We start from the raw sequence: 20,402 nt of genomic DNA, 5'->3' as shown, positions 1-20,402 counted from the left end.
TTAATTTTAATTGATTAAATTCATTATTTAACTTTATTTTAATTAATTAAATCATCACAACATTAATTATCGATAAATATAAAAGAATAATCATTAAAATCGGATTAATAAAAAAAAAGTTAAGTTGGTACCTCTGATTGTCAACAGTGTCAATTTAAAGTGCGTATAAAAAAGTTTTTCATATTAAAAAATCGTTTAAAACTTCAATAAAAGTATAAGTGATTGTGGGAAGAAGAAATTCTCGTCGAAAAATCGGTTTCCAAACGGGTGAGTTAACTTGTTTTTTAATAATTTTAATTTTTACTCTTAATCGGGTTAAATCTATCTTTTTTGGTAAATTATAAGAAAACGCTTAATTTATTTGATGTGAGAATGTGTATATTTCATCTAATAATCGTTTACTAAATGGAAATAATCTACAGGGTTGTATTTATTAATTAATTTTTTTTTTGAGGTTAGGAAAACAAAAATTTTTCTAATAACATTTTTCGTAAAAACTTAAAACGATTTAATTAATTTAATTTAATAAAATTGACAGATCGTAGTTCGTTTAGGTTCTTTTTTCACAAATATTCCACAATATCGCACTTTATCGATATATTCGGACAAGATCGTCCAAACGAATAGTCTATGTTATGTTGGGATTTATTCCTTTCTGTTAATAATTTTTGAAAAATCGGCAAAATCTCGCGATCTAACAATTCACTTTCAGAGGTTGCGTTATACATCGATTTCTCCTTTTTAATAGCACTGGGTAATGTTCTTGTACTCTTTATTGCAGCCACATTGGGGGTCGATTGAAAATACCCCAACTTATTACACTGTTGATTACAAATATTTGAACTCGCCTCTTTTTTGGGACTTTTCTCGTTTCGTTTTTGAATGTGTTTATTCCTTTCTGAGACGGATCTATGCATCGTCGTATCATCTTCTTCTTGATTAACACTCCGACTCGTTTTTTGGTGGCTTTTAACGCATCGATGTTGATTCCCGGTGTCCCAAAGTTCACTTTTCGCAACAACGTGAGTTCCGCATTCATTTTTTTTCTTCGCCGGAGTCGCCCGATTCACCGGAACGCTCACTCGGCGATAACAAACGTTCTCCTCGTGATCTTGGGCGTCGTTTTTGAGGCTACATCTCCGTCTTAGTTGACTTTGAGGTGTTTTTTCTTCTTGTTTCGTTTCGAAATAATCGTTTTTTTTTGTAAAACTGACCTCTTCGTAGATTTGGGATCCGTTACAAATCGTTTCGGTTTTAATTTCGGGTTGTTTCACTTCCGGTTTGATCTCGATTAAGTTTTGGGGTGATAAATTTCCGTTTAATTTTGGTTCTTCGAGTTTGGGAATCTCGAAACTGTCTTTGGAGTGTGATTTTCTTCGTTTTTGGCTATCTGAGCGGTGAAATGAGGTACAATCTTGCGAGCTAATGCTACAAAGTGATGTTAAATCGGTCGTTTCGGTTCCGGAAGCGGGGTCTTTTCGTAATAGCGGAACGGAAAGCCGATTTGTGTCGCTGGAATCCAACGTTTTCGATTCTAAAAGTTCTCGCGCCTCGTTTCCGAGGCGTTTTATGAGGAGTTGGAGTTCGTTTTCTTTGTCGAGGAGGGTTTTTCGAAATTTCGAATTGATCGCTTTCACCTCTTTCATCTTCGATTCTAATTCGGAAGCGCTCGAGTCTCTTCTACCCGTTTTTGACATTGGTCTAAGGGTTGGTCGGAATCTTTTGTCGATTGATCCCCCTGGGTTTCGCTTTAATTCCACCATTTTCGGTACAAAAACTAACCATAACGTTGCTGTTGTGCAGAAAATTACGAAAACTCCAATAATCAAAAACATAGCATCTTGGTGATCGACCAAGACCAAAGCAACCGCAGCGCCGCAAATACACATAATCGCAACATTATAAACCGATAATCCAACGTGTCTGCTATCGTTTAACGCAGGGATTGAGACATGCCGGGTTTCCCAGGCTAGGAAAGCACCAAAAATCTACACAAAAATCATTAAATTAGGTTTTTAAATATTAATTGATTCATTATTAACCATTAATAATCCTTTGTAGGCGTAAATCGACCCGATAAAAATCGTCATCTTTTCACTCGCACAATATTCATTCTCTGGGATGATTACAATATCTTCACTCGATGGATGGGGCTAAAAAACATTAAAAAAAAACATATTTTTAATCTAATTATTTAGATTTTAAGCCTAAAAGTGAAAAAATTTTTGACATATTTGTAATCGTCGTGGAAAATCCTTTAAAATGAGCCCAAACATGATACATTTAATTCCAATATTACTCGAGATATAAGCAACTTCCGGTTTGAAATGTCAATGTCATTTTGAAATATTCGTAATTTTTATAAAATTATCACAAAAACAAAAATATAATCAACAACAAAATGAAAAATTGGGGTTGGTATTAATATTTAAAAGTTATGTTGCTAATTTCATTGTTGCCAACTTTGAAGACTACTTTAGAAACTATCTAGACCCTTTTGGACATCTTTTAAAATCTTCTGGCTATCTTTATAATTATCCAGAAAGCGTTTATACACTTTTTGATATTCATGGCAATCATTAGAAAGCTTCTGAACTACTGTAGAAATCATTAAATACCTTCTGGACAAGTTTTGACGATTATACAAATCATTAGAAAGCTTCCGGACACTGTTTAACTACTATAGATGTCATTAAATATCTTCTGGACACCTTTTGGCGACTATAGATATCATTACACACCTTCTGGACACTTTTCGACTACTATAGATGTCATCAGACACAATTTGAACAGTTTTTAACGACTATAGAAATAATTAGAAAGCTTCTGGACACTTTTTGATAACTATAGGAATCATTAGAAAGCTTCTGGACAATTTTTAACTACTATAGAAATCATTAAATTCCTTCTGGACACCTTTTGATGGTTATAGAAATCATTTGAAAGCTTGAGGACACTTTTTCACGACTATAGAAATCTATCTAATGATTTCTATAGTCGTAGCTTCTAGAATTGTCCAGAAAGCTTTTAGACACTTTTTGATAATCATAGCAATCATTAGATAGTGTCTGGACACTTTTTAACATCTTTAAAAACCCACTGAATGTCTTCATAAATGTCCAGAAAACGTTTAGACAGTTTTTAGTAATTTTGCAATTCCCTAGATGTGCCTGGTCAACTTGGGAGACTTTTTGTCATCTTTAAAAACCTTTTTAAAACAGTTTTTTTAATAAAGAATACATCATGAATTTGTCTATTATATGATAATTAACTTCAGGTTTAAAAAGCAACCTCAATTTTGACGTATTTGTAATCGTCATTAAAAATCCTTTAAAATGAGTACAAACACGACATATTTATCTTCAATATTAATGAAGTTATGGTCAATTTCCGGTTAGAAATGTCAACGTCAATTTTGACATATTCTTAATTTTTATTTAAATGTCTTAAAATTTGTTGCAAAAACAAAAATATAATAAAAAAAATCAAAAATTAAGGTTGGTATTAATATTTAAAAATTAAATTGCTATCTTCATTGTTGCTAACTTCGGGTTGAATGTTTTTTTATTCTAACTTTTTTGTTTTTTGAGATAAATGCTTCATGTTTGGGCTCATTTTAAAGGATTCTTCACGACGATTACAAATATCTCAAAATTGACGTTGACATTTCTATCCGGAAGTTAACTTCGTTAATATTGAAGATAAATATGTCATGTTTGGACTCATTTTAAAGGTTATTTTATAAAGATTACCAATATAATAATAAAATTAAAGTTGACATGCTTCGAAACTCTTTCAAAAAACACCAAAATCATTTTTATTGAAATAAAACTAGAACTAACACTAGACCTAGTTAGCATAAAATATAAGTATGTTGCATATTTTTATTGAACTAAAAGTAGAGCTAACACTAGATCTAGAAGTAGAAACATTATTAATGATTTAATATACGTCAAATTTGGGTTTGTCATTTCAACAATTTCAACAATGAAGTTAGGGATATTGCATTTTAACTCCAAATTTTTTCTTTGGAGCCTCCAATTTCATTATATAGAGGTCTTACTGTATTTATCTCCAAAATCAGCAACTATAAGCTAACTTTTTATAAACGTCAAACTTGGTGGCGCCATCTCTATTTAGTTACAATAACTTCGCTTTAATTGATTAACACAATTTTTAGTTTTTTTTTAATTAATCGATACTAAAACACTTAACTAATAAAAAAATAAAGTCTACATTTATTTTTATACAAACTTACATGCGATTCTAAACGTTTAGTTTCCCGGTAAAAAGGATCAGCAACTTGCCAAGTTGTCATAATCACCAAATCAATGAATAAAAGCACCCCGACCACCATAAATAATTGGTAATCTTTAATAACTTTCTTGTTCAATTTAACGTCGGTAAAAATAGAATGAACCCTCCACGTTTTCGAGAACATCGCCCCAAAAGCCAGCGAAAATCCGGCCATTAAAGTCCAAGCCCTCGCCGTGCAAATATACGGGAAAGCTTCTAAAAATAAAATTTTAACACTTTAATAATCATTTTTTTCAAAAATAATTACCAACACTCGAAAGGCCAGAGTCTAATCCAAGGAAAACAATGCTCGTATATGTTAACATACACCCAATAATAATTAAATTATTTAATTGGGGGCTAGACATCTTTATGTATCTTTGATTTCGATACTTTATGTTAAACGCCAAAAACACAGCTGCCATTATAATCCCACAAACAGCTAAAGTAGCTAAAATTGCATAAACTGTCTTATTAACTCTTGTATGTTCGATTATCCGCAATGTTCTATCTTTTGGGGGGTGCCTAAAAAATCAAAAATTAATTAAAATCAAGTAAAATTAAATACATACTTTCCAATCCAACTCAATGGATCCCCCAGCGTTAAATCTAAATGATTCGTAACCGCGTTATATTCCCCAACTTTAATCTCAGAACCTTTTTGAAACTGTTTTAATAAAATGCTCGCTTTTCTTTCGTTATCGTAGAATCGTACTGGTCCCGTTACTCCTTCGAAACTCGTATTTGCCAAAGCGTTGAGAAACAATTGTTCCCAATTTGCGTCGCGATACCGGAAATCAACCACACTTTCGTTCTTTTTAATCCGTTGCGCTACGTTTTGTATCGCTAAAGCGACCGCCCAAATTCCGTCGTATGTGTAACCGTGAAATCGGGAGTATTCGCGACCTCGGCGCGAATTGTATTCTAAAAGATATTCTTCTGCGGTCTAAAAATAAAATTAAAGAAAAAAGTGAGGTTATGTTTTTTTTTTTGAGGTTATAAACTTTAAAATTGGTTTATTACGATTCCGGAAACGGTGATTTCTCCGCTAGTTGATAAAGGTAATAAATCGGTTAATAAAGTTTGTTCTAGCGCAATTTCCATCTCTTCGGCGGTACAATTAAAGTTTTCGGGAAGGTTTTTCCACCAACCGAGTGAATATGTCCCCATTATGATCCATTGGTACCGTCTCCCATACATTTCTAAGTGATAGGCTTCGCAAAATATCTCCCTCGCGTAATATTCATTGAAATTTCCTTAAATAATAAATTAATTATTTAAATAATTAATTTTTTTCGATCACAACAATAATTATTTTGACATTTTAATACCAACTGCTTAAAAAAAAATTAATTTTATTTTATTTATATTTCATTAATTATTGTTTAATTAATTAATTAATTATTTGTTTCATTTTATATTAATTAATTATAATTTTGATTAATTTCAATTATAATTATTTAAATAATTAATTTTTTAATAAAAATAATTGTTTTGACATTGTAACACCAACTGCTTAAAAAGAAAAATTTAATTTTATTTTATTTATCTTTCATTAATTGATTAATTATTTTAATTAATTAATTAATTATTTGTTTCATTTTATATTAATTAATTATAATTTAGATTGAATTTTAATTAAAATGATTTAAATAATTATTTAATTTATCGCGTTGCTTAGCAACCCAAAAATGTCAAATTATATAATCACAACAAACAAATCTAACCTAAAATAACTCTCGTATCTTCTTTCTTTAATTTGCTTAAAGCTGCGTTAACTTCGTTCGTAAAGCTTTGAGTTTCAACGACGATGTACCCCAAACTATCCAATTCAGCGACCAATCTGTTATGGGCCAAAGAATATCTCGGTTCGTTTTGGTAAATAGTCCCAACTCGGGTCCAATTGAATTTATCTAATAATGATAATCTCGGGGGGTTAAAAGCCATATCGGAGGGGACTATCCGAAAAAAATTGGGGTAATTCTTTTTCGTAAACATAGGATGAGTATCAGCGTATGATAACTAAAAAATTAACAAAGAAAAATTAATTTTTAGATTTTGAGGTTATGTTATGTTAATTACTTGCGTTAAATGCCACCTTTTTGATGCTTTAGCAATGGGATCGGTTACGTGAGTACAAGCGGCCCCAAAAAGCATTAATTTATGAGGTCCACTGTGCATCATATCGAAAAAAGCTTTAACTCCAACGGCTGCATTACACTAAAAATATGAAAAATGATTAAAAAATATAACAAATTGGTTTAAATGAATGGAAATGAAGGTGATTTTGAGGAAATTTGAATTGGGAATCCAGAGAACGGACTCAGTTTATGTCACAATCCGCCGCAACTGTCTTCCCGATCCAAAAAACCCGATTTATTTTAAATGATTAAAAAACATAACCTAAAATTTTTGAAAAGAGTCTTATCTTACTTTTGTATCGTTCCACCACATATGAAGTCTGTAGTTTCGTAACACAGATGAGGCCTCATTTACATGGTCCAAAGCTAATTTAACACTTGGCATAACTCCTCTACCTATTATTTAATTATTTTATTTATTTAAAAAATTAAAAATTATTTTTTTAAATTTTTACCAGTATCTGCATGTTCGGATTCTTTCCCATAAGGAAAAAAACCTGCAATATAAACATCGTGCCTCCTATTATCCATGTTAGGTTTCTGCGAGGCACAAAATTTAATCACAACGAGCACTAACAAGTTTTTGAGCCACATTTTTCTTATTATTTGAGGATAATACTAATTTTTTATTTTTACTTTTACTCAATTAAACTTGAATCGTTACTTTTGGCGATTAAAACAAAACATTTTAACGCGAACACTTCGGAAATGATTGATGTTTTGAATTGATTTCGGCTGATTAGTCCGCATTTTGAAGGTATTTTCGACCGAACCGCCCCCTGACCGACATAATAACGTTCGTTCTATTTAAAGTTTCGCGAACCGCCGTGTCCCCGCTATATCGATCGTTTAAAAGGGGTGGAAATCCAAGGGCGCATGTTCGTTTTATTATTTGAATGCGTTGTCGGTCAAAAATTAATCAAGAAATTAAGATTGTTTTAAAGCCGAGGCCGCTTGAGGCCGAAGCACTTCAATTTACTCCATTAAAAAGATATTAGCTGATTTATTACAATGTTATAGAGGCAGAAGCCGAGGTCGCTTGCGGCCGAGGCCTGTGATTTTCTTCGTTAAAGAGATATCAGCTGATTTACTACAATATTATAGAGGCAGAAGCCGAGGTCGCTTGCGGCCGAGGCCTGTGTATTTCTTCGTTAAAGAGATATCAGCTGATTTACTACAATATTATAGAGGCAGAAGCCGAGGTCGCTTGCGGCCGAGGCCTGTGTTTTTCTTCGTTAAAGAGATATCAGCTGATTTACTACAATATTATAGAGGCAGAAGCCGAGGTCGCTTGCGGCCGAGGCCTGTGTATTTCTTGGTTAAAGAGATATCAGCTGATTTACTACAATATTATAGAGGCAGAAGCCGAGGTCGCTTGCGGCCGAGGCCTGTGTTTTTCTTCGTTAAAGAGATATCAGCTGATTTACTACAATATTATAGAGGCAGAAGCCGAGGTCGCTTGCGGCCGAGGCCTGTGTATTTCTTGGTTAAAGAGATATCAGCTGATTTACTACAATATTATAGAGGCAGAAGCCGAGGTCGCTTGCGGCTGAGGCCTGTGATACTGTGATCTTCTTGGTTAAAGAGATATCAGCTGATTTACTACAATATTATAGAGGTAGAAGCCGAGGTCGCTTGCGGCCGAGGCTCTACATTTACTCCCTTAAACGGATATTAGCTAATTTATTACAATGTTATAGGGATAGGAGCCGAGATCGCTTGCGGGCGAGGCTCTAGGTTTACATCGTTAAAGAGATATTAGTTGCTTTACTACCATATTATAGAGGCAGAAGCCGAGGTCGCTTGCGGGCGAGGCTCTGGGTTTACTCCCTTAAACGGATATTAAAGCGTGGAAAAAATATATAACACAAATAAAATAAAAGTTGTCAACATCCTTGTATTGCCTGAAAGTGCTGTTAAGGATTTTACTGATCAAAGAAACAAAAAGTGTGTATCTTGCATACTTTCACAGTATAGCAACATATGGTATTCTTACATGGGGTGCTTTAAACGATATTGAGGTAATCTTGAAAGCTCAAAAAGAGCCGTAGAATACTTGCAAATGAGAGTTGTCGAACGATTTTCAAGGCACTAAAAATACTAACAATACCATCATGTTTTATTCTATCATGTTTGAATTACATACACACAGAAAAAGAACACGTACCGAAGAACGCAGATACACACAACTATCACACACGTCATGGATGTGACATATTGGTATCACTACATAGAGTTTGAAAGTCACAAAATAATGTCCATTATCAATCAGTTGAACTGTACAATGTACTCTCACCAAAATTAAACCTTTGAATATTGAAAAGTTCAAAAAAATACTGAAAGAAAAATTGAATATTATGAAAAAATACAAAATATTAATGTAATGTTAAATTTTTTTTGTGGACGATTTAAATGTAGTAAGGTTACGTTTTTGAATAAAGTATTATTATTATTATTAGTTAATTTATTACAATGTTATAAGGGTAGAAGCCGAGGTCGCTTGCGGGCGAGGCTCTGGGTTTACGTCATTAAAGAGATATTAGTTGTTTTACTACAATGTTATAGAGGTAGGAGTCGAGGCTGCCTGTTGTCGGGGCTCTACATTTACTCCGTTAAAGAAATATTAGTTGATTTATTACTACAGGTTTCCCAAAAGTAACGGTTAAAAACAATTTTTGGAGAAATCGCTGAAACAGGCCTAAAGATTTAAATTATTTGCAATTTTTTTGGTATAAATTTTAAATTGTTTTCGCTAATTTTAAACAAGTTAGTAGAGTTAGTATTTAGTACAGTCAAAATTAATATTTGGTAGGTACATAAGAAAATTTCCCATTCATTCGAGTAAGAAAGATAGCAGTAGCCATGCGTAACCGTGGCAACCAAAAGTTTCAGATGTCAAAAATTAATCAGTCTTTAATAAAATATCTGAAGCAATTGGTTGCCATGGTTACGCATAGCCACTGCTATCTTTCTATTTAAAAGATATCCTGTAAAAATCCTATAGACATCTTGTATACAGGGTGTTTCTGTAAGTCGTGGCTAATTTTAATCACAAATACTAGAGTTAAAATGATGACGATTCGTGTAAAAATTTTTGGTCTAAACCCATAAAGGGTTAAAGCTAGGTGTCCACTGAGAGTGTTTTATCTCTCCGAGAGCTTTCTCTCTAACAGTTCTCTCAGGACCGTGTCCACTAGTGAAATGGGTCCGTGCTATGAAAAGTAAAATTTATTTTCTTTTAGTGTTTGGTGTGTGTAAACATGGATGTAAAAAAAATTGCAAGTGCAATAGTGTTGTACAAAATTAAAAAAAAACAAACGGAAAAAATAAAAAGAAGCTGTTGGGTGAAACCATGGATTGGGCGTAGATTAGAGCTGGGTGTCAACAAATATCAAATTAAAAAGGCATTAAAAAGAAAGACTAGATGTTGCAGATGAAGCAGATTCTTCTTACTGAAGACTTCACACTACCACCAGAAGACGAAATGCTGTTGGTAGAAGACTAGATATTGCTGCAAAAGACTAGATATTGCTGGCAGAAGACTTAATTTTACTGTCAGAAGACCAAATTTGTTGTCAGAAGACTAGATATTACCAATTACAAATCCCGTTTAATTTTCTGTCCAATACTTGTTAAAATTGCATCCCTCACTTCCCGATTCTATGTTCTTTAGATGTGGTATTCCAAAGAACACATCTAACTTTTTTTAACGTTTTCTTTGTCATTAAAATCACCTTTGGATTTAACTTTTTAATTTTAATACAATCTAAAATGTGGAAACTCTTCTTCATGACATCGACTCTAGTAGATGAATCGATAAATGAAAATCTTAATCAAGAAGATTTTATGAATAACCTTGAAATAATCCATGAAGTTAGCAACGATGACAAATAACTGCCACACTTGACATAATATACAGCCCCATAATATTCGGTTACACAACACTTTTTTCGCATTTCTTCTTCATTTCTAATTCATAAAGGAGGTAAAATTTTTGGTAGATTTATTTTTAAGTCTACCTGTTACTTAATGTGTGTCCTACCTAAACCCTACCTAAAAAGAGAGTGATGTTTTCGTGCTAAAATACACCCAAATAAACCTTTCTAGACTTCCAACTACACAAAACAGAATAAACCCCATTGATTTTAAGGCGTTTCCGTTGTTGTTTTCTTTGGAACAGAAAGAAAAAACGGTTTTTAAATCGACCGAAACGCCTGGAATGAATTTGGGCGTAGAAAATTGTTTGAAAAAAGATTATTAATAAAAATTATCATAAAAAAATTTGGTTTTATTTAGATTTGAACTTGGATTATTTAGGTTAAAAAAAAATTAATTAAGCAATGTTACCAAATCATCTAATAAGGGGTTGTTTTTTTTTTATTAATTTTGCTTTTATATTTATAACATTTTTTTTTATATTGGATTTATTAAAAATGTATTAACTAAATTAATTAAATATTATTAATTTAATTCCTTTCTTATTAATTTAAATAATCAAATAAAAATCAGATGATTTTGACAGATTAGAGATGGTTGGAAATTCCTTCGCAACGAAGCGGAATTCATCCCGAAATCGGAAATGTATTTACGAGAAGAACGTTAAAGAGCCCCAAAACATGGAGTTGAGGAGGAGCAAAAGAGTCGCCGCGAAGAGAGTAACGGTATTTAATTTTTTTTTGAATTTATTTTAAATCAAATTTATTTTCGTTTTATTTTTAGATTCCAATTGGGTTTTTTTCGAGCGGACTTAAATCAACTTCGACTCGAAACAACAATAAAACAGGTTAGTTTTATTTAAAAATTATTAATGTAAAAATAATCAAGTTTGAAATAATCATTTAGGTGTCAAAACATTTAAACGCACCAATAAGACGGCGACTTCCTATTGGTGTCTTTGTTGTTTAGGCGTTTCATCTCTTTCTATTCTTAGTAATAAGTCTATGATTGGGTGGGGGTAAAAAAATCTTTTTTACCGACCGCTCTTGCGATCAGCAGTTGAGAGAAGGAAATCAGCGGAAATCAGTTGGTTTTCAAACTTCTAACGGTAATGTTACTTAACCTCGAAAATAAAAATAATAAATCAATTCCAAAATTAGTAAGTTTTTATTAAATTTTTAATTAATATTAACTAAACAAAAATTTACACAATTAATTTAACCCAAATAATTTGACACTTCTTAACGATATAACCTAAAAAAATGTAATTGTCAAAAAAAATTTTTTTAAATTATTCCTTATTTAAATTAGATTTTGGTCACGGTAGGCTCGTATTAAGCGAAGATTTACACGCGTTATTAAACAACTTTAACGCAACACCGAAATCGTCGTCTTCGTTCGACGAGGAGGGCAACGAACGTTTTGGGCGGGCAAATTCGGACGTGGTGTTTCCCGCCGGAATTTTGCCCGAAAAGAAATTGGTGGGCCGCCAGAAAACTTACGCGGACATCGCCGATTATTTCCGCGAGGTTTCCACCAAAAATCCAACCCCAAAAGCGGCCAAACAAGACGGAGAAGTTCGTTTTAGCAACGAGGAAAACGAAGTTGGACTTTGCAGTCTTTGGGGGGTTTCACCGAAAAGGGCTGAAATTAGGGGGGAATCACAATCGATTTATGAAAGAAAGGTAAGAATATTTCATAATTTAAAAGAATTTTTAACCCCCGATTAATTATTTGGGAGATATTGACGTTTTTAGTTGTCATTTTTTTTTTGAGGTTAGTTTCATTTTTTTAGCGCCTTTATTTATTATCTTTTTTGATGTTTTTTTTGATTATTCGATTTAAATAAGCTTGTTTAAGCGATTTTAATTGGGTTTGGTGGAAAACGCAACATTCATTTTGATTCATTTTATGTAAAAGATTAATTTATCCCCAATTCTTTCAAACTTGGAGTTTTCTAAGTGAGTTAATTACAAAAAGGTGAGTCTTAACGCCTTATTAAACCCCATTCGGGATTAAAATCATACTTTTACACAGAGATATCGATCTAAAACTTTAAAATTTTTAGGTTATGTTCGATTTTTACCGCCTATTTCTTATGTTTTGGGTTAATTCATTTAATTAATTCGCTTTTTTTAATGATTTTGATTACTTCCTTCCAAAATTTTTCGATTTCCATACTTTACAAAAAATTTTCAATGAAATTTTTTGTTTTTTCATGGTTGGTAATAAATAATTTGACGTTTACTAAAAAAAATAAGTCAATAAATACAAACAAAAACAAAACGTTGCGTTAAAATGGCGGATAAGCTCGAATAAAATTAATTTGACGTTTGCAAGGTGAGGTTAGGTTTCATCTTTCTACATAGTCGCGTGGGAAATTAAAAATACTTTAATTTGAGTCCAAACACGACCCAATTATCTCTAAAAACAGCGGAGATATCCCACGTTTTATTTTGACATAACCTCAAAAAAGTGACAACCGGAAGTTTGTTCTTTTTTAAGATAACTCGACCGAGTTTGGGCTCATTTTAAAGGGAATTTAATGTAAGTTACGAATACGATATGGTATTAATTAGATTCTGTCTAAATAAATACAAAATGGCGGATAATTCAATAAAAAATGATGCAATTTTAACGAAATTGAATCGCAGGGGGCTTTTAAGTAAAAATAAAGGATTTAGTTATTATTAAGATGGCGGAATATGTCAAATAATATTAATTTGACGTTTATAAAGTGAGGTTGGGATTTTTATTTATTCACCATCGTGTGGGGAATTAAAAATGTTTCAAATTGAGTCCAAACTCGACTCGATTATTTCAAAAAACACCTGAGATATTCAAAAATTTAATTTTGACATAACCTCAAAAAAGTGACAACCGGAAGTTCGTGGTTTTTTAAGATAACCCCATCGAGTTTGGGCTCATTTTAAAGGGAGTTTAATGTAGATTACGAATACGTTGTTGTATTAATTAGATTCTGTCAAAATAAAGACAAAATGGCGGATAATTCAATCAAAAATGAAGCAATTTTAACGAAATTGAATTCGCGGGGGACTTTTAAGTAAAAATGAAGGATTTAGTTATTATTAAGATGGCGAAAAATGTCAAATAATATTAATTTGACGTTTATAAAGTGAGGTTAGGTTTTTTTTTGATTCACCATCGTGTGGGGAATTAAAAATGCTTCAAATTGAGTCCAAACTCGACTCGATTATTTCAAAAAACACCTGAGATATTCAAAAATTTAATTTTGACATAACCTCAAAAAAGTGACAACCGGAAGTTCGTGGTTTTTTAAGATAACCCCATCGAGTTTGGGCTCATTTTAAAGGGAGTTTAATGTAGATTACGAATACGTTGTTGTATTAATTAGATTCTGTCAAAATAAAGACAAAATGGCGGATAATTCAATCAAAAATGAAGCAATTTTAACGAAATTGAATTCGCGGGGGACTTTTAAGTAAAAATGAAGGATTTAGTTATTATTAAGATGGCGAAAAATGTCAAATAATATTAATTTGACGTTTATAAAGTGAGGTTAGGTTTTTTTTTGATTCACCATCGTGTGGGGAATTAAAAATGCTTCAAATTGAGTCCAAACTCGACTCGATTATCTCAAAAAACACCTGAGATATTCAAAAATTTAATTTTGACATAACCTCAAAAAAGTGATAACCGGAAGTTTGTTGTTTTTTAAGATAACCCCATCGAGTTTGGGCTCATTTTAAAGGGAGTTTCATGTAGATTACGAATACGTTGTTGTATTAATTAGATTCTGTCAAAATAAAGACAAAATGGCGGATAATTCAATCAAAAATGAAGCAATTTTAACGAAATTGAATTCGCGGGGGACTTTTAAGTAAAAATGAAGGATTCAGTTATTATTAAGATGGCGGAAAATGTCAAATAATATTAATTTGACGTTTATAAAGTGAGGTTAGGATTTTTATTTATTAACCATCGTGTGGGGAATTAAAAATGCTTCAAATTGAGTCCAAACTCGACTCGATTATCTCAAAAAACAGCCGAAATATTCAAAAATTTAATTTTGACATAACCTCAAAAATGTGACAACGGGAAGTTTGTTGTTTTTTGAGATAACCCCATCGAGTTTGGGCTCATTTTAAAGGGAATTTAATGTAGATTGCGAATACGCAGTTGGATTAATCAAATTCGATAATAATAAAAACAAAATGGCGGATTATTTAATAAAAATGATTCGATTTTAACGAAATTACATTCGCGGTGTACTTTTAGATCGAAAAATAAAGATTTTCGTTATTATTCAATTAAAATTATTGATCAAGATGGCGGAAAATATCAAATAATATTGATTTGACGTTTATAAAGTGAGGTTAGGTTTTTTTTTGATTCACCATCGTGTGGGGAATTAAAAATGCTTCAAATTGAGTCCTAACTCGACTCGATTATCTCAAAAAACAGCCGAAATATTCAAAAATTTAATTTTAGACATAACCTCAAAAAAGTGACAACCGGAAGTTTGTTGTTTTTTGACATAACCCCATCGAGTTTGGGCTCATTTTAAAGGGATTTTAATGTAGATTGCGAATACGCTGTTGGATTAATCAAATTCGATAATAATGAAAACAAAATGGCGGATTATTTAATAAAAATGATTCGATTTTAACGAAATTACATTCGCGGTGTACTTTTAGATCGAAAAATAAAGATTTTCGTTATTATTCAATTAAAATTATTGATCAAGATGGCGGAAAATATCAAATAATATTGATTTGACGTTTATAAAGTGAGGTTACGTTTTTTATTTATTCACCATCGCGCGGGGAATTAAAAATGCTTCGAATTGAGTCCAAATTCGACCCGATTATCTCATAAAACAAGCGAGATATTCAAAAATTTAATTTTGACATAACCTCAAAAAAGTGACAAGCGGAAGTTTGTTGTTTTTTGAGATAACCCCATCGAGTTTGGGCTCATTTTAAAGGGAATTTAATCTAGATTACGAATATGATGTTGGATTAATTCAATTTTGTCAAAATAAAAACAAAATGGCGGATGATTAAAAGAAAATTATTCGATTTTAACGAAATTAAATTCGCGGGTTGCTATTAGATCTAAAAATAAAACTTCGTTATTATGTATTAATCAAGATGGTTCAAAATATCAAATAATATTGATTTGGCGTTTATAAAGTGAGGTTATTTATTTTTTTTGATTTACTATCGTGTGGGGAATTAAAAATGCTTCAAATTGAGTCCAAACTCGACTCGATTATCTCATAAAACAAGCGAGATATTCAAAAATTTAATTTTGACATAACCTCAAAAAAGTGACAACCGGAAGTTGATTTTCTTAGTTGTTTTTTGAGATAACCCCATCGAGTTTGGGCTCATTTTAACGGGAATTTCGTGTAGATTATGATTCCGATTAAATTTGATCATAATTTTTACTTTTTTTTTGTTTTAGTTAACTCAAAACAAAGATTTAACTCCAATTAACATCTCATTTTGCGCCAACCTCCTTCTTGATATCAACCCATCTCGAAGCAACTCAAAAAAATCGTATTTATTGAAAGTTCGTCAAACCACGCAAAGTTTCAACGAAATCCTCGACGGGAAATCCCCCTCTTTACCTTTATTAACATCAAAAATGAGTACGAAGCGATCCCTTCCTGATGATTACGATGATAATAATTTGGCCGCTTCGGCCGCTGTGGCATTGGTGCCTCAATCGCAGTGGGTTTACAGCACTCCGGATAAATGTGGCATGAAAAAATTCGTTTTTGAGGATCGCAACAAAGAAAAAATGGTCCCCGCTGTAATCCAAACGACGAAAAAGAATAAAGTTTTATACGACATCAAAAATGAGTTGATTCAAAACGTTAATTTGAACCGATTTGTTAAAGATGACGCGGTTCCCATCGATAAGCGATTTTTAAACCCCATCTACCAAGAAGATATTTCGGTAAAACGCGTTAAATTAGACGAAAAAGAGAATTTTTTTAACTTTAAGGAGCCGCTATCGAAAAAAGTTAGCGATTTTAATGTTTTTTTATCGAATAACGAAGAGAAAACGATCGATATTGAAGCCCCATCGAGTTCCCCCATGGATATTTCGCTACCGTTAAGCGAAGAATCCTTCGATATGAACTTATTGGTGGAAGATCCGTACGAAAAGGCGCCCATTGATTACCAACATCAATTATTATTAGCCACTCAAAGACCCTCAAAGACAACAAAAAAGATTCCTAAGCGACACATGTTAAAAGCGAAAAGTTTGAGTTTTGAGGCAACTCCACCTCGAGGGCGTCCTTTGGGGTTCGAACCGAAAAAGTTGGAGTGTTTGGATGAGTTCGAAGCGCAATTTAATCGATTAGGTGAAAAAAATGATAATAAAGATGAAAAAAGTGATAATAATAAAGCGGAAATTAACATCGCGAATTTCGTCGTTCCGGCTTTTAAGTTTTATCCGCGAATAAATTACGATTGTAATAAATAATAAATAAATGTAAGCTTAAGTTTTGAGTTAAGTTTAAGAGTGCAATTAAAAGGTTCTTCCGAATGATTAGTTTTTTTTTATGGAAGAAAAGTGCAGTTATAGCAATTAAGGTTGGTTTTCTCTGTATCAAATAAATTTAAATAAAAAAAAACTTAATATTTTTTTAGGTTATCATAATAATGAGTTTATTTTGTGATTATATTGATTTAATTAATAATAAAAGAGTTTCTATGAGATAATTTATCGCAAATAATTGTATATATACTATATAAAGTTTTATTTTTTAAGAGATTAAATAAAACTACGAATAACTATCATTATTTTGTTTCATTTTGTAATGATATAACCAAACCAAGTTATTTATTATTTAAATTTTGAATAATCGTAGGTGAAGTTACGAATAATAATTATAAAAATTTGATTTTGTATTAATAAAATGTTGTAAATAAGTTAGAATTCATTATCTATTATTGCCCATTTACGTTTATTATTGTATTTAATCCATGTAAAGTTAATACGAATTAATTTTGTAAAATTTTGACAGTGACATAACCTCAAATTTCATTTTTCATTAATTTCTTATTACATTTCATATTTCTCCGGTAGAAACGATTGAAAACGATAATCTTAGCATGTCAAGAACGAAAATCATCTATCATATGGGAGTTTTGATGCAAAATTTGACGAAAATCTGTAGATTAAATATTTGAAAGTATTTTTGAAGCTGGATGTTGAAATCTAAAAGAAAATGTTTCGAAATTAGCACAAACAAAGTTAAAGCAACAAAACTACAACATTTCATACATAAATATAGTTAAAATAGAAATTTTAATAATTTTTGATTAAATTTAATTGGTGATATTTGACATTTCAAAGTTGGCTATACCGGAGAAATTTTAAATACGAATTTCAAGTTGAAAAATTAACCAATCAGAATACGTTATTTGAAACGTTCTTGCAAGAAACAAACGAAACTGGTACATTTTAGTGTGATTTCGAACGTGATGAGGAGTGCACGCTAATTTTATCCGCGATCAACTTAAAAAACAAAAGTTAGGTTACTTGTCAATCATCATAATGGCATAACCTCAAAAATAGTAAACTTATTTACTAAGTTAATTAAGATTATTAGAATTAAAATTATTCACCTTAATAATAAACAAGAAAATTAAGTGGTTCCTGATCCAATTAACCCAGTTTACTATTCCGAAGAGTTATTCCAATCCAATCAAGAATCATAGTTACCGATTCCTTTTGAAGAGTCCAAGTTTCCTTATCCAAGAACTTCAATAATCTACAAGATAAGCTAAGTTATAATTTTCAATTTCATTATTATTCGTTTATTATTTATACGATTAATTTGGGGTATTTTTTTTTGTTTGGTTATGTTATTACAATTTCATTACGTATAATTCAATTACAAAAACTGGTTAATTAATTTATTTCGTATTAACTACAAGTTAAAAGATAATTTTACTAATTATTTCACTGAGAGTTTTGTCAAACTTTATTTATTTATTTTTGTGTTTACTCAAGCCAGGGTTGCCGAAATCGTGAGATTTGTTTAAAAATCACTCAATTTTAATAATACGTGTTACATATAGGCATATGATTCTAGTAAAACAGTTTAGACAACGTTTGTACATAAAAGTGATATAATTAAAAGGAAAAGAAATATTAGTTTAAGTAATTTCTTAGCGCCATCTAGCGGCGAATAGATGTAACTAACAGAGAAATTTACAGTAACCTACAATTTGGATTGAAAATGCTATGATTTTATTAACACCAATTATTATATTATTTTTGTAATAAAATCGTGGTAATAGGTAATATAAATAATAAATTGTTAAAAAAATAAAGGTAATATCTTGAGACCTCACGATAAATCGTGAAACTTTCACTCAAGCGTTGAAATCATCCACTTTTCCAGAGTTTAGACATTTTTTGATATTCATGGCAATCACTAGAATGTTTCAGGACAATTTTTAACTACAAAAAAATCATTAAATACCTTCTGGACGCCTTTCGACGATTATATAAATCATTAGAAAGCTTATGGACACTTTTTGACGACTATAGAAATTATCAGAATCCACCTGGATAGTTTTTAACGACTATAGCAATAATTAGAAAGCTTCTGGACACTTTTTGACTACTATAGAGATCATTAGAAACCTTCTGGACACTGTTTAAAGACTATAGATATCATTAGACACATTCAGGAGACGTTTTAACTACTAAAGAAATAATTAGACAGCTTCTGGACACTTTTTGAGAACTATAGGAATCATTAAAAGCTATCTACACACTTTTGGACATCTTTTAAAACCTTCTGGTAATCTTTATAATTATCTAGAAAGCGTTTAGATACCTTTTGATATTCATGGCAATCATTAGATAGATATTATAGAAATCATTAAATATCTTCTGGACACTTTTTGACTACTAGAGATGTCATCAGACACCATCTGGACAGTTTTTAACGACTATAGAAATAATTAGAAAGTTTCTAGACACATTTTAACAACTATAGGAATCATTAAAAACCTTCTGGATACCTTCTGACGATTATAGAAATCATTAGAAAGCTTTTGGACACTTTTTGATAACTATAGGAATCATTAAAAACTATGTAGACACTTTTAGACATCCTTTAAGGTCTTCTGGCAATCTTTATAATTATCTAGAAAACGTTTAGATACTTTTTGATGTTTATGCCAATCAGTAGAAAGTTTCAGGACACGTTTTAACTACTATAGAAATCATTAAGTACCTTCTGGACACCTTTTGAGTACTATAGATGTCATCAGACACCATCTGGACAGTTTTTAACGATTACAGAAATAATTAGAAAGCTTCTAGGCACTTTTTGACAACTGTAGGAATCATTAATATCTATCTAGACACTTTTGGACATCTTTTAAAACCTTCTGGTAATCTTTATAATTATCTAGAAAGCGTTTAGATACTTTTTGATGTTTATGACAATCAGTAGAAAGTTTCAGGACACTTTTTAACTACTATAGAAGCCATTAAATACCTTCTGGACATTTTTTGACGACTATAAAAAGCATTAGAAAGGTTCTGGGCACTTTTAGACAACTATAGGATTCATTAAAAAGTATCCAGACACTTTTAAAATCTCCTGGCAATCTTTATAATTGTACAGAGAGCATTTAAACACCTTTTGATATTCATGGCAATCATTAGATAGATATTATAGAAATCATTAAATATCTTCTGGACACTGTTTGACTACTAGAGATGTCATGAGACACCATCTGGACAGTTTTTAACGACTATAGAAATAATTAGAAAGTTTCTAGACACATTTTAACAACTATAGGAATCATTAAAAACCTTCTGGATACCTTCTGACGATTATAGAAATCATTAGAAAGCTTTTGGACACTTTTTGATAACTATAGGTATCATTAAAAACTATGTAGACACTTTTAGACATCTTTTAAAGTCTTCTGGCAATCTTTATAATTATCTAGAAAGCGTTTAGATACTTTTTGATGTTTATGACAACCAGTAGAAAGT

General features: G+C 31.4%; 2 protein-coding genes and 1 long non-coding RNA gene across 4 annotated transcripts; 1 reads left to right on the top strand and 2 right to left on the bottom strand.

The window, feature by feature from the left end:
• Positions 1 to 140: 140 nt before the first annotated feature.
• Positions 141 to 17,173, top strand: LOC111418662 (uncharacterized). 2 transcript variants are annotated; one of them, XM_023051282.2, is made up of 5 exons: positions 141 to 267; positions 10,960 to 11,098; positions 11,157 to 11,220; positions 11,685 to 12,058; positions 15,825 to 17,173. In XM_023051282.2, exons 2-5 carry the CDS (start codon positions 10,967 to 10,969, stop codon positions 16,854 to 16,856), a joined length of 1,602 nt encoding a protein of 533 aa, XP_022907050.1. In that variant the 5' UTR covers positions 141 to 267; positions 10,960 to 10,966; the 3' UTR covers positions 16,857 to 17,173. The 2 variants fall into 2 exon arrangements, with proteins under 2 accessions (XP_022907050.1, XP_022907052.1); XM_023051284.2 differs by lacking the exon at positions 141 to 267 and adding an exon at positions 6,203 to 6,273.
• Positions 357 to 7,256, bottom strand: LOC111418661 (gamma-aminobutyric acid type B receptor subunit 2). Its single transcript, XM_023051281.2, has 10 exons — positions 6,893 to 7,256; positions 6,730 to 6,833; positions 6,379 to 6,516; positions 6,024 to 6,318; positions 5,320 to 5,552; positions 4,869 to 5,242; positions 4,565 to 4,821; positions 4,259 to 4,512; positions 2,043 to 2,153; positions 357 to 1,988 (listed from the first exon to the last, which is right to left on the bottom strand). The coding sequence occupies exons 1-10, from the start codon at positions 7,029 to 7,031 to the stop codon at positions 564 to 566; spliced, it is 3,330 nt and encodes a 1,109-aa protein (XP_022907049.1). The 5' UTR covers positions 7,032 to 7,256; the 3' UTR covers positions 357 to 563.
• A 62-nt stretch (positions 17,174 to 17,235) lies between the features above and the next one.
• LOC111418739 (uncharacterized) lies at positions 17,236 to 18,372 on the bottom strand. Its single transcript, XR_002706860.2, has 3 exons — positions 18,210 to 18,372; positions 18,005 to 18,150; positions 17,236 to 17,594 (listed from the first exon to the last, which is right to left on the bottom strand). It is a non-coding gene; the product is annotated as an uncharacterized lncRNA (long non-coding RNA).
• Positions 18,373 to 20,402: the final 2,030 nt, after the last annotated feature.

This window comes from Onthophagus taurus, unplaced genomic scaffold (genome assembly GCF_036711975.1).
Source record: "Onthophagus taurus isolate NC unplaced genomic scaffold, IU_Otau_3.0 ScKx7SY_16, whole genome shotgun sequence".
Classification (NCBI taxonomy): domain Eukaryota; kingdom Metazoa; phylum Arthropoda; class Insecta; order Coleoptera; family Scarabaeidae; genus Onthophagus; species Onthophagus taurus.
This window is presented reverse-complemented; position numbering and strand designations above follow the sequence as displayed.

Coding starts and splice junctions, on each gene's coding strand:
- LOC111418661 (XM_023051281.2), bottom strand. CDS start 7,031: ATGTGGCTCAAAAACTTGTTAGTGCTCGTTGTGATTAAATTTTGTGCC. Junction 4,822..4,868: donor CCATTGAGTTGGATTGGAAA/GTATGTATTTAA, acceptor TTGATTTTTTAG/GCACCCCCCAAAAGATAGAA. Junction 1,989..2,042: donor CCTACAAAGGATTATTAATG/GTTAATAATGAA, acceptor ATTTTTGTGTAG/ATTTTTGGTGCTTTCCTAGC.
- LOC111418662 (XM_023051282.2), top strand. CDS start 10,967: ATGGTTGGAAATTCCTTCGCAACGAAGCGGAATTCATCCCGAAATCGG. Junction 11,099..11,156: donor TCGCCGCGAAGAGAGTAACG/GTATTTAATTTT, acceptor TTTTATTTTTAG/ATTCCAATTGGGTTTTTTTC. Junction 12,059..15,824: donor AATCGATTTATGAAAGAAAG/GTAAGAATATTT, acceptor TTTTTGTTTTAG/TTAACTCAAAACAAAGATTT.